At 32.6% G+C, this 13,862-nt stretch overlaps 2 protein-coding genes across 2 annotated transcripts in view; one reads left to right on the plus strand and one right to left on the minus strand.

The window, feature by feature from the left end:
- Positions 1 to 2,589, plus strand: part of Pgant5 (polypeptide N-acetylgalactosaminyltransferase 5) — a 29,092-nt gene extending 26,503 nt beyond the window's left edge. Inside the window, exon 13 of the mRNA XM_089631092.1 lies at positions 589 to 2,589. The gene's annotated coding sequence lies outside the window, so the exon portion shown is untranslated. The remainder of the gene's footprint in view (positions 1 to 588) is intronic.
- Positions 2,590 to 10,156: 7,567 nt separating this feature from the next.
- On the minus strand, positions 10,157 to 13,127 carry RpL37A (ribosomal protein L37A). Its single transcript, XM_089637066.1, has 3 exons — positions 13,020 to 13,127; positions 12,696 to 12,824; positions 10,157 to 10,351 (listed from the first exon to the last, which is right to left on the minus strand). The coding sequence occupies exons 1-3, from the start codon at positions 13,020 to 13,022 to the stop codon at positions 10,214 to 10,216; spliced, it is 270 nt and encodes an 89-aa protein (XP_089493192.1). The 5' UTR covers positions 13,023 to 13,127; the 3' UTR covers positions 10,157 to 10,213.
- Between the last annotated feature and the right edge of the window lie 735 nt (positions 13,128 to 13,862).

Consider the following 13,862-nt stretch of genomic DNA (forward strand, 5'->3'; position numbering starts at 1 on the left):
TCTACCTGCAAAATGATGGTGATAAAAATTAAATCCTTCTTCTAAAATGTTCCTTTAATGTTTCCCCCGTTGAAAACAAAAATTGCGAAATTTGGACTTAACAACATAAATATTTTTTGAAAAATGCTGCCAAATTGAAAAGTGCGCGTGCCCGACAGTTAAAAGTCATTTTCATGATTCAATTTAATTTGATGCAAATTTTGTACATTTAATATGCAGCTAAGTTCAATTGACAAACTGTGTAAAATCTATATAAATAAAAATATCAACAATCGTTTGTTCAAAATCTTAATTCTCGTAAAGTTCTTCACCGATTGCTTTTAAATGTTTACATAACGCTGAAGTTGAATACACATATGTTTTATATATCTATATTATGTAGATGTCACCTGTGTCAGGTGAAAACATGCTATTTTTTAAAAAACACCGCTATACAGCCATCTGTTGGGCGTAAAAGCAACACGCGCTAATGTTTCTCTATCTGCGCAGACAGACCGAGTCACAGCTCGTTATTAAATATATTTGGTACATAATATATATGTATAATTAAATGAATATTCTAATAATATGTAATTGTTTTGATTGCAGTGGTGTTCGTGTTCAAGTCTTGTCTTCCTTCTGCCGGAGCGATATTCTTAAACTGTACTTTTAATCCTATTGCATAATAAACATTATTCTAAAGACTTATCTACATGTGTAACGCAACCAACCTCGAGTAAACCATTATTTTGTCTCCATACATTTATCTTTATTTGGAAGCGTAAGAAAATTATTAGTTCTCCTTCACGTCGTACATTCATAAACAAAATGAAGGATGTCACTGCATATCTTTAAGTGATTTTTTCATTTTGAAATATCATCCTTTGTACATAATTCCTATAAAATTGTTACGAGTAAGTTTTTTGAGAAATTTATTTTAAAGTCGGAAAATGTTCCGTCGGCTTTGTTTTTATTATTGAGACCATTTTATTTATGTTCTTTGAATTTTTTAAATTCATGATTTTAAGGTAAGTTGTAAGTATGGATGTTTTTACAATAATAATTCCCCTAGCCCCCTTTTAACTTAAAAGGAGAATTTTATTCAAACATTTAAATGAATTAATTCAATTTTTTTCCAAGTATTAAGAATAAACTTTTTGCATTGACATTCCAAGGTTAGAATAAAATACAATGACTTATTAATTTTCTTAAAGTAATTTATAAAAAAAGAAAATAGTTAATATTAAGTAAGGACTTTTAAAAATATTTATCCTAGACTCAATATAGCCCAACATCCCTCAAATCATTTTACTAATTCATATTTTTAAGGTATAATATCAAATTTCATTCATCAATTGAAAATACAATTTAATTGAACAATTTAATTTCCATATCCTATTATTTTTTTTGCTAGTTTATTTAGAATATTATCTCCATTTTTCAAATGTATAACTCGAGTCTACTTGTAAATAAAAATAAAATATGTACATCATTAAGTTGATAGTTGATGCAACTCAATCAACAGATAGTGTTCTTGTAACTTGTCATATGTACATAAAGTTTTGTTTGACTAAAGGGGTATTTCACCACCTCTGAGTAAACTGTTGACTAACTACTCGTCAAGTAACTTTGATCATAGTATTAACAGTAGTAAAATCATTTACTTGACATGTAGCGTTACTCTATGGTGGTGAAACACATAATATACCGTACTCATTTAGTGCTAATCGACAGTTTACTCAGGGGTGGTGAAATTTCCCCTAACTTTTACATATTATGTACAGGACTTGTACGTTTATGTTGTTTGTGAATTAGTGCGGATACTTTGGAAACCCAATCTACCGCTTTCATGTATTTTTGCCATTAGCTGTTGTTGGTAAAATCTTTTATACAGCTTTTTCAAAATAAATTTTTTATCTTTATTTTACCAAATTGTATGTAGCAAATTTTATTTTAATTTTAACACATTGGCAGACACTACATGTCAAAAAACTGAGTTTCAATATATGATGCATTTTTAAATTTTGGTACTTGTCAGTGGCGGTCTGTGACTTCAGTGAGCTAGAGTGGTCATATTGAAAAATACAATACTATCGATGTTCTAACTGAAAAATATATACAGGGTGTATCGGCACGTACCCGACAAACTTTAACCAGCTATTCCTTAGCACATTTGGAGTAAAAAATATTATGGGCACTTTGCTGTCCTGTAGCATTTTTTTTTCAATTAAAAACAAAAAATTTAAAATTTCCACACTAAATCACTGTCATTGGCATTGCTTTTCGTGTTCAACAGCTGTTATAAGCAAGTATGTCGAAAAGCGTCTTCGCTCTTTCGCACACACTAAATAATAATAGTTAAAAATGAGACGAATGGTGCCGTGCCATTTCGTTGTGATTGTAAAAGCGCGCCAATATAGGTACACACGTACATTATTCAACGGAATTCGAATAAAATATTGCCAGATGGGTTTTCAAACTTTGACAAAGGATAAAACAGTGGTGACATGTGGTGAAAATATGAATAATAATTTTTTTATTAAAAAAAAACGTTACCGGACAGCAAAGTGCACATAAGATTTTTTACTCCAAATATGCTAAGGAATAGCTGGTTAAGAGTGGTTTATAGGGCATAATGGTGATTTGCTGGAAAACGGCTCCCTAAAACGGCTTAATACTACCTTTCGTATGTCATTCTCAGACTTCATATTTTTTAATACCAATTAATGGACTATTATTTTTCAGTCTGCCTATTTTTTTTTTGTAGTTGTTGTAGGCATTCGACTATAAAAAATAAAAACATTGATACACCATACAACCCACTTTTAAAACTTGGATGTATGATTATCGCGTTAATAACGGCTTTACACTATATTTTTAATTTAAAATATGTATATAATACACACATCTGTAGAAGTACGGCCTCTTATTATCGTTATGATATCTGTGGATATTAACAATTAAATAAATACTTCATCTTGCACCAAATTTTCAACACATTTACACTGTTTTACTTATTACGGGTGAGAAGCCCCCGAGAGCGGTAGTGGGACTATACGCTCCTTGTTTTACGGCGTATATATTTCTAAAATGCCATCAAAATGTTTCATTTCTGGGTCTAAAAGTAGAATACCGACTCACTTGAAGCATTGCAATAATTTTAGGAAGCTACAAAAACGCTAAGTACTCACAAATACTCTTTTTTCACGTAAATTTGTCGCATTGTATTTTTTGAACTGTCATATTCTTTGAAACGAATAAAATGCAATATTTAATGTGCGTTGTGCGTACCTTTTCCTAACGGTTAGCACGAACGTCACGATGTTGATTTGCGTGCCCTTTATGCAAGTGTGTGTGAGAATTCATTGTCGCTCTGACTCAGTTGTGAGCGCGTTTGGTAATCAAACCAAAAATTACCATCTCACGCCAAATCATTTTTAGTTTGGTAAAATCGGCAATTTTAAGTGATATGATAACAGAATTCATTGTCGCTCTGACTCAGTTGTGAGCGCGTTTGGTAATCAAACCAAAAATTACCATCTCACGCCAAATCATTTTTAGTTTGGTAAAATCGGCAATTTTAAGTGATAACATGTCAAGTTTTTCACTATTCCGACCTTACATGGTAAGGCGTATTCACATAAGGAGTAAACAAGTTTATTACCGTTTTTTTTATCTTTAGATTAAACAAACAAAAAAAACTTTATAAGTAAATTTACGATTATATCACCTTTCTGCGTATACACACGTAACCATTCACAATTTGTCAAATCAAAGATACTCTATCTACGTATTGTGTTGTAAAGTTCCAAATAATAAGGGTTTTTTAGGAAACAATTTTTTCCCTACCGAGAAAACACAAGGCCTCTAAGTCTATAATAGCCAGGTAACATTTTAAACACCCAAATGCGGCAAAAATTGTGAGGCGCATATGTCGCCGTTCTATTTGTATAAAGAACAGTAACTTTAAATTCAGTAAATTTAAATGATTCACCATTTCATATATTTATTACGCGTCAATACATCTTAAACAATAGGTCGAATCGTGGATTCGTTGAATAATATTTGTATTTAGGTATTATATTTCAACCCATTGACGTAATTTTTTTCAATAGCGTTGGTCGTTAAATGAATATAACTATTATTTCCAACGGCTAGTTATATTTTGATACAGTACTAGTATGCCTTGCACGATACTGCCATGGTTAAAACAGATTATTGTTTAGTTAACACTGAATAATTTAACAAATATATAAATTTAAAAAAAACTTTCTTTTATTTTTCGAGGTCAATATTATTAATATGTATAGATATTCTATCAAATATAAAATTTATAAATCTACCAAATAAATCCGCCTTCGATTTTCTCGAAAACGAAAGCTCAAATAAAAAATATCATAACCCAAAATTGACTTTAAATGAAAGGTAGATTCATTCACAAGTTATACCGTTTATACCACGAGTTTCCGAATACCGTGCAAAACAACCTTTCTTTGTATAGGAAATGTTTCTGAAATGCGATTCGTAAAGCCAAAAGCCGTTCAAATCTAATTAGATTTAACAACAGCAAGTGAATGATAAACATTTATAAAAAATGTCAAAGTAAATGCTTTACCAAAATAGTAGGTTCTGCAAATAAGTCATACCTTTTTACTAAGCTGTTTGTTTTACTTAATATTTCCGATTTCCAATTGCGTACGTGATGATGCGGGACATGATCATGACGCACATTTGACGTTGTATTTTGACAAGTTCATTAATGTACAACTACCGCCCTCTAGCGACAAAAAAATGAAGAGATTTTGACAGTTTGAGAAAATCCGCTGGCATATAACAAGCGCTTAAAGTTTGTCGGGTACGTGCCGATACACCCTGTATGTATGTTTTTTTTTTCAAAATTTCAATTTTGCGGATGAAGATTTTCAGGATTCTTTCAGTTTGGGGAAGCCAAGCATCCCCAAGCAGAAAAATCTTCATGCCAAAATTTTAAACATTTAAGAAAAAATACATCTATATTTTCAGCCACAACATCATTACGTACCACTCTATTTCACTGAAATGTCATGAACTGCCACTGGTACTTGTATTAACTTGCGTGTCTTATGCCTGTTATCTTTTGAAGTAACATGTTACACAAGTACACAAGGTATTTACAAGTTCAATACAAAATAGGTTATTACATTCTAAAATGAAAACTTCTATGAACGTTGAGTTCTACCATTGCACACCTAATAAAAATTAATATTTTTTTGTAGATGTTGTGTCTGCTAACGTGTTAATAGACATTGTATCTCTCGGATCAAAAACTATTGGTAATACTTAGAACTTAATAATTGTTAATAGATAGGGTTATTAAATTAATTAGGTTTTTTTTATTGTTTTTTAACGTAACTAATGGAGTTATACAGTCCAATACATTATATACCTTTTTTGTCACATTGTTACGTGGTTGATCCATGTATTTTGTCTAGAGTGTGTGAACATTGTAGTGAGGTATTAAAGGCATTGTCATGTGGGGGAAAGAAGTCATAATGCATTAGGTACCCACCCCCACCGGATTCAATAGAAGCCAACCAACAAGAACTGTGTCTAAAATATATTTAGAAAGAAAAGAAGTTCTTGTAGAATAACAGTTACTCAGGTGAGTTTTTATATTTACGGCCTTACACTTTTTAAACAGAACTATTACATTTTCAGTGACACCAGCGTGACTGAACTTAATTTTCTTCAGCAGTGCATTACTTGAGGCGCGTTTCACGCAGCAAAATGTTTTCAAAATATCCAAAAACATTGTGGCCGATCCCCAATGTTATTGTTTTCTGTAGCCGATGTAAACCAAAAACATTGTGGCCGATCCTCAATATTATTGTTTTCTGTAGCCGATGTAAACAAAAAACATTGTGGCCGATCCTCAATGTTATTGTTTTCTGTAGCCGATGTAAACAAAAAACATTGTGTCCGATCCCCAATGTTATTGTTTTCTGTAGCCGATGTAAACCATAAACATTGTGGCCGATCCTCAATGATATTGTTTTCTGTAGCCGATGTAAACCAAAAACATTGTGGCCGATCCTCAATGTTATTGTTTTCTGTAGCCGATGTAAACCAAAAACATTGTGGCCCCGACCCAATATTTTTCTTTTTGTTGAATATTTTGAAAACATTTTGTGACAAGGTACCCGATTTTAGGCGATCTGTTTGCATGATTTAAATTGCGTGGTTTATACAGTGTCAAAATAATATATTTTTTTTAAATGTGCAATATATAATGAACTATATTATTAAGTTAATTATTTACTATTTCAAGGTTTTTTTTTTTGACAAAATAAATTGTGCTGTAAAATAATGTTGGTAAAATGGAATAATTTAATTAATACAATTTTTTTGCTTAACCAAACATTCACTGTTGTTTTGATTAGTGTAAGCAGCCGTAAGTTTGCCAATATTTACCTTAAAAACTCTCAACACTGATGCATTTAGAACCTATGATATTTTTTAATGTTTTAATTGTTGCGGTCCAATTTATTATGTGAGTGATTGGAACCCCGCAACACTCTTATATTTACACATCAACTTCTTCCTTTATATTATGTATGTATTGTTCTTCCATGTGTTATTTGAGTATTTAAAAGAAAAAAATATGTGTATTACAATTTAGGTACATGCATAATTTGAAATGAAATAAGACTAATGCATTCAATGTTGTCTATTACGTATTGTAATATCTAGATTAATCTGCCATTTGATGTAAATATTATTCTATTCTAATCTAAATAAAATTGGAAGATAAAGCGAAATACATACTAAACGTAATATTCTCAATATGTATACATTCATTTGAGATTATAATATATGTATGTATATATATTATGAAATGCATATCATAATTCCATACAAATTTCTATATTAAATATTATCTACACAAGAGAATTTATTTACTACAAATATAGCCTTGGATTCCAGTATAAATATCTTAACAAATGTATATTTTTCTAAAACCTGAATCAAAAATAGAGAAAAATAATCTTATGTGGTGTTTCATCACAGCTGCATCATGTTTATTGGCAGACGGAGGAAGTAATGGGAGAACATTTCAAGTTTGAGCATATCTAATTTAGTAACATTATAATATATCTAATAATAATATATGTCCTGTACTAAGCAACGTGGCCCATAAATGATTTTGCATATTGTTAATGATGATACATATTTCATACATTTGCTCAAATTTTCTAGTAATAAAATTTATTCAAAAATAAAAATGTTTTTTTTATTACGAAAATAGAATAGCTGGGGTGCGAAAATTTTGCATCAACGATCAAGAAGTTAATCACTGCAAATGGACCTTTGAGTGACCCAATAAGTATCTTTTCACATGTAAAGACCCCAGGAAAGCAGTGTCAACCACTGCTTTAACACAGTGCTCACTAGGCTGGACCTGAGCTCAAGCATCGACAATGTCAGTAATTATTTGTCATTGTTTCCAAGTACGACTGCAGATCAGAACAACAATTCGCATTGAGAGTATTTAATGTTCTTAATTTAGCCAACGGCCCGAGGTGTTTGCCGGAAAACCACAAACAAACATTTTCACTACTCGTGAGTAAGTACCTATTGGGTAAAGAAAAAAAATGGTTTTGATACAATACGAGATAAAAAGTTATATTGATTTCTTTAACATAGTATAATTATCTATTTAAAAAAAAGAACAACAGTTCACGTTGAGAATATTTAATATTCTTAATTTAGCCAACAGCCCGAGGTGTTTGCCGGAAACCACAGACAATCATTTTTACTACTCGTGAGTAAGTACCTACTGGGTAAAGAAAAAAAATAGTTTTGATACAATACGAGATAAAAAGTTATATTGATTACTTTAACATAGTATAATTATCTATTTAAAAAAAATTGTTGCTTCTTTCTTTTATTTACCAAATCTAAATTCATTTGTGTTTTATTTCATAAATTATTTAAATAAAATAATATATTTATTTGTGGAACATTCCAGAGGGGTACATATTTCATGCAATATCGAAATATTGCGTGAAATAGCTTTGACTGGGTTTAGTGACTAGATTTGAATAGCCCGGTACTTTCCAATCTTCCTCTACCCCATCTCATTTACCCAATATCCCCCAATTGGGGATGCCATAGACCCACTGGTTCCAGATAATTAGAAGATGCCTGGGCATTCTGGGCCACTTAACCACTAATAATTTATCAAATTAATGAAGATAATATTAGTAATTCTTTAATGAAAATTAGAAACAGAAAAAGGTACGGTCGCATCTAGGACTTGAACCCAGGACTTTCGCCTTTTTGGGGCGCTGCTCTACCAACTGAGCTAATACATCCCTATATATTGTATAATAAAACATGTACATTCTAACGCAGTATAGCATCACGTTCATTAATCAAATGCTTTGTAGAAATGAGATTCCCGAGGTTTATGTGTGTAAAACCATGTATGATCGAGTGAGAAATGTGGACATCCGCAAATAGTGCAAGGCTGATGTAAGCGTAATGAGTAAGATTAAGAAAGGGACGCTTAGATGGTTTGAGCATGTAGAGCGAAGAAAGGAGTGTAAGGAGAATATATGACGCAAATATGAATGGTAGTAGAAGTCAGGGATGCCCAAGAAAGACATGGCACGACCAAGCAAATCAGATACTTGAGTCGGACCAGGTCAAGAGTCAGAATAATAGATGAGTATGTATGAGACGATGTATGGATGTGAATGAGGCAAGGAGTGTGTGCCAAGACCGAGTTGTTTGGCTGTCCGTCCTCTCTACCCACCCCTGCGAATAGCGTGATGTTAGTTAAGTTATTCCAAAAATAAAAAATGTATTGTTTAAATAGGTGTCAATCAATCAATCACCACACGCACGTTGAGGTTTTTGTAGTTCTCCCAAATAAACTACAGATGGTCGATATTCCTGTCACTACAACTTTGCTATTATTGGATTGCTCGATATTATATTAAGAAACTGGTTATTTTTTGAGCTGGCTTTTTAAATCAGAAATTTTCAGAGTACTATCATAATCTTCAAACAGGCCCGGCCCTGTGCAGGCGTAATTGGTGCAGTACGTTCCAGACGATGACTTTCCAAGGTGTCAAGGCAGTGATAATACCTAACACAGCGCCCTTGAGGCTTTCACTAGTGCCAGGCACTAAACCGGCCCTGTCTGCAGAGTTTCTCCTTCCTGTCATCAGCAACTGGTTCCAAAAGTAATTGAATAAAGAACCGGTTCCATTTCGGTCTCCAGTAACTTAAACCACAATGACAGTTCATTTCAGATAACCAACTATATCTAAGGACGGGTTGTTTCGCAGAATTTGAACAATTCATCTGTGAAATAACAGAACTTGAATTTCAATGAATTGTTCAAATTCTGTGAAACAACCCATCCTTAATCATAAGTGGCCCATCGACAGGCGAGCAGTCGGAGCCTGACATCATGCGAGCATGTCTGCGCGTGTGGATTGATTCATCCGGCAGATATTCACACAAAAATGCTCATCGCTCACCCGTGACGTCATGCTCGCCCATCAGTGTATACACTTCCTCTGAAAAAATGCATGAATCTTTATCAGATGCCAAATACAAATAAGGGTGATTTATCTGTAGAGAAAGCATGTAACAAAAATAACATGCAATAATTAGGAAGGATATCTTTGCCTTCCCTCTCCGGACAGTCCTTGGTGCTATTATACTCCAGCAGTGTATTTTCCCAAAACTATTGACTCTAAATAGGTAAAACGCTCTACACTTAAAAATTATAACATTTTTACCATAAAAATGAAATTTTTTATTACTTTCTGTTTAAAAATAATTTAAAATCGTTTGTTTTTATGAAATTTGATTTATAATCATGAGATGGGACTAATTTGATCACAACATAGTTCTACAGTACGAAAAATACTATTCTTACTAATTAATGAAAATTATTTATTGACGCAATTTAAAAACAACATTTTCAAATTTTTTGGCTTGAAACATTTTACCTATTTTACAGTCATTCAATATCAACAACCTACAAATGAAACACAGCCTTAGTGATAGAAAGCAGTCAAATATAATGTATAGCTAATAATTTGACAATTTTTTTATATGAACTTCTTCAATTAATCAAGACTAAAGTCATCAAATTGGAAAGGTAAATAAAAGGTTTGCATTCGTGTGGAAATAGTTTATTTTAGCTTAAGACAAAATGGTGGTGGTGCAGACGAGTCTACGCATCTCGCAGCCTCCTGACGGCGGAGCGCACAGAGCTGGCGGCAATGGTGGCATACACCCACGCACCTCCAGCCACTACGCGCTTGCAACGCCTGCAAGACCAGATGCCCACACAAGCGCGCTTCATGGCTTCCTGGAATCACAAATAAACATGGGAATTAGAATCACAAGTATTATCAATTAGAATCCCGATTTGTTTGTTCTATTGCAGAAATAGCCTTCCTGGCTCCAGCTTAGAAACATGTTAAAAAAAGTGCGTTTCTTTGAGGACCAATGCAAATACATCACAGAAACAAACAAAAAAAATTTCTAATGTACTATGGCCTTACTAATAAACGTGCTTTAAATTTTACACAGGTAGACAACCAACAATGTGCAGTAAATGATTGTTTATCAGTTGTGTAAAATTTAACACACTGGCAAAAAGGGTTAGTATCTAAAACCTGAAGAAGGAAGCTATTATAAGGCTATTAGAAGCCATTGTTACAAACTGAAATGTGATAGTTAATTGTTGGGTTATGTAAATTATTTCTACATTGAAAATTACACAAAAAATAGCAATAAAGTTAACATAAATCATCCTAAAGATTGTGAATTTAACCCAAATTGACGTAACTTGAATAATCTATATAAATAAAAAAAGTTTGTTTTCAATTCAGTTCAATCAATCTAAAAATGGCAGTAAAGTGAATATGGAGAATTTGTCAAATATTAATGAAAATCCGTTACTTTGCTTCTCCGTGAACTGAAATAGTTATTCCTCCTTGTATTTAAACTGATACAGGTGGTTTTTTTAAACATAATTTGTGCATATTAAGGGTGAGACGTGCCTCTGTATATTTACCATACCTACTAATATTTAATGATTTTTTTTTTTTAATTGAACAACTAAAAGATTTAATTGATAATACACTATTTTCCTAATTGCCACACTTTTAGGCACATATTATGGAAATTACACTTCATTTCAATAATTACCACAAGAAAACATTATTTAAATGCATATTCTAGGTTTTTAAGTTGGGTAAATATTCAGGATCGCTGGCCATGCTAAATTAAATTATTGTAAATGGCTGTCATTCCATACAACGAAAGCGAATTTTCATTTTACTTAGTTGAAAATTGAATGTTAAAATTAAAAATTCCCAAATGCATTTTAAAGTAATTGGGGTAAATCAAAAGGTTTTTTTTTAATCGTACTAAGCGTGGCAAGCGATAGATCAGGTTAATGAAGTAATTTATGCGTATTTAGATTGAAACGAAATTTTCGCAAACGTAAATCCACACAAACAAATCCAAAATGAGGGCAAAGGAATCATTTCATAAGAGAAATTTTGAACTTTGAATAAAAATGGAATTTTAATGCATCTATATATGCACCATAAATCTCCTGAGGTAAATTTTTTTTTTTTTTTTTTATAGTGAATACCTCACAAGAATCCCAACTGCTCCCGTCTGGAGCCAGTGAGACTATGGCATCCCCAATTGGGGGATGTTGTGAGGCTGAAGGTAAGTGGGGAAGGGAAAGAGGTAGGTGGGGAAGTACCTGGCTATTCAGATCTAGTCACTAAACACGGCTAAAGCCATTTGGAGCAACGTTTCAATTCTGAATGGTGGTCTTACACCAGGGCGATACTGGTAGTATCTTCCACTCTGGAACGTGCCGCAAATATACTATATATTATTTTAATTAATGAATTGTGAAATAACACAAATTAATCAAATAAAATTTATTTGCACACGCCGGGTTCGAACCCGCGACCTTCGGAATGGGAGTCCAATGCGTTACCACTGGACTATGCCGGCCGTCCGTTTTCTTGAAGCAATTATCATAATCTGTGCCATTAAAAGTGAGGTCGTTAGGTAAATATTTACCTATTTTAATAATATCATAATCAAAGACATTAATTTGAAGCTAATGTATTTATTAAGTACAGACTACGCCACAGCAGTGTTTTTTTTAATAGAAAATGTATGCTTGTCAAAGAAATTAAACCAAATATTTACTGTTGAATTGCCTGAATCTTCATTTTTACCACTTTAAGAATGTTGCAAATCAAACACTTTTTGCATTAAAAGATATCAACATTATATGTAGATAAATATACAATACTCATTCAGATGTAAGTTGCACAATAATGAATAGATCAACAGGGAATTACATGGTTTATAGTTGATTCCCGGCAAGGTAGAATGATTATTGCCCCAAATTTATGGGATAATTTTGCAGTTACATGAACACTTAGGATCTTTAGGATGGTAATTTTCCTTTTAGAACATAGTTTGGTCGAAGAGGTAAGGGATTCACTATTTTATTGAACTTGTAATGTTATCACGTTGACATCTGTCACTTCACAGCAAATATTGAAATACTATTCATAGTAAAATAACACTGATGAAGATACAATTTTTCACTTCTAAATTATACAAGGCGACATGGAGGAACACCATTAAGATTTTTAGGTTATGTTTTATACCTTTCCGCAGAAGGAGCATGTATATTTGGCGTGCTGGGTGATTTCCATCTTCTTCACCATTTTACGAAGTGAAGCACCATACCTGGTACCATACTTCCCGGTGATTCCGACCTTCTTGGTGCGTTTGGCCTATAAAACAATAATACAAGTAATATAGTCAACCATCATCGAAAATCGGCAAGAACGAATTAATAACAAAAACAATAGAAATCGTGGAAATGAAACACTGGATCGGAATAATCGACATAAAATAAGTTGAAACACACGATTTAAAACTTGAAACAATACGCGATTACTTAGATTATTACGAAAAACGACCCTCACCATTTTGACAGGCGCTAGTAAAAGAGATACGTCAGAAAAAGAGAGATGTTAGCGCCATGTAAATACAGGCTTACCATTTGTACAAAAATAAAAGTAGGGTTGTCGCTGGTGAAACATTGATAACGATTATATTTATTTTTGAGAAAAGTAATTCAAGATGGTCAGAAAAGTTAAAACGTGATTTTAATTTATTAACGAAAAGCTAAACTATAAATTAATCAAGTTTTATAAATAACTATCTGACGTGTGTCCAGTGTTGCTCAGGGACTTATAAATAGTTTGGGGTAATGTTTTGAGGTTTTTAATTCTAGAGTACCTGACAACTGGTTGCATTTTTGTTGGAAATAATATTTTTATATTGCAATAAGTATTTGTTTCACTTGATAGTGAAATATCTTCCTCGGGCGTCAGTTATACATTCTTCTTACACCATTTTTCCGTTCATCGCTTACGTCTCATTTTACCACAAAAAATATTTGATTCACGTCTTACTCGAGCATCCCTGACTTTTTCTGCCATTTACTTCATGTAGTATCATCTAAATTGTTACTATTAAAAAAAACTACATTATGTCAACTCTAATTCGACTCTGTATCTCATTCCAGTCCATAGATAATGCATTAAGTCTTTCTCGATCGTCCTCGGCTTCTTCTACCATTCAAACTACTTTCTAAACACTCCTGGCACTAATAAGAATAAGCTTTGTAATGTTTAGCCTAGTCGGACGTGTACTATAGGAACGCTTGTGGGACTAGCAAAGGCACAATAATTTACATATAACATTGATATATTTTAGAGTTAATAATTTTCTGCGTATGCTTATTATAATTGGAAACCTTTTAT

Source organism: Hesperophylax consimilis, chromosome 1 (assembly GCF_061612785.1).
Source record: "Hesperophylax consimilis isolate HC1 chromosome 1, BYU_Hcon_1.0, whole genome shotgun sequence".
In the NCBI taxonomy this organism is placed as follows: Eukaryota; Metazoa; Arthropoda; class Insecta; order Trichoptera; family Limnephilidae; genus Hesperophylax; species Hesperophylax consimilis.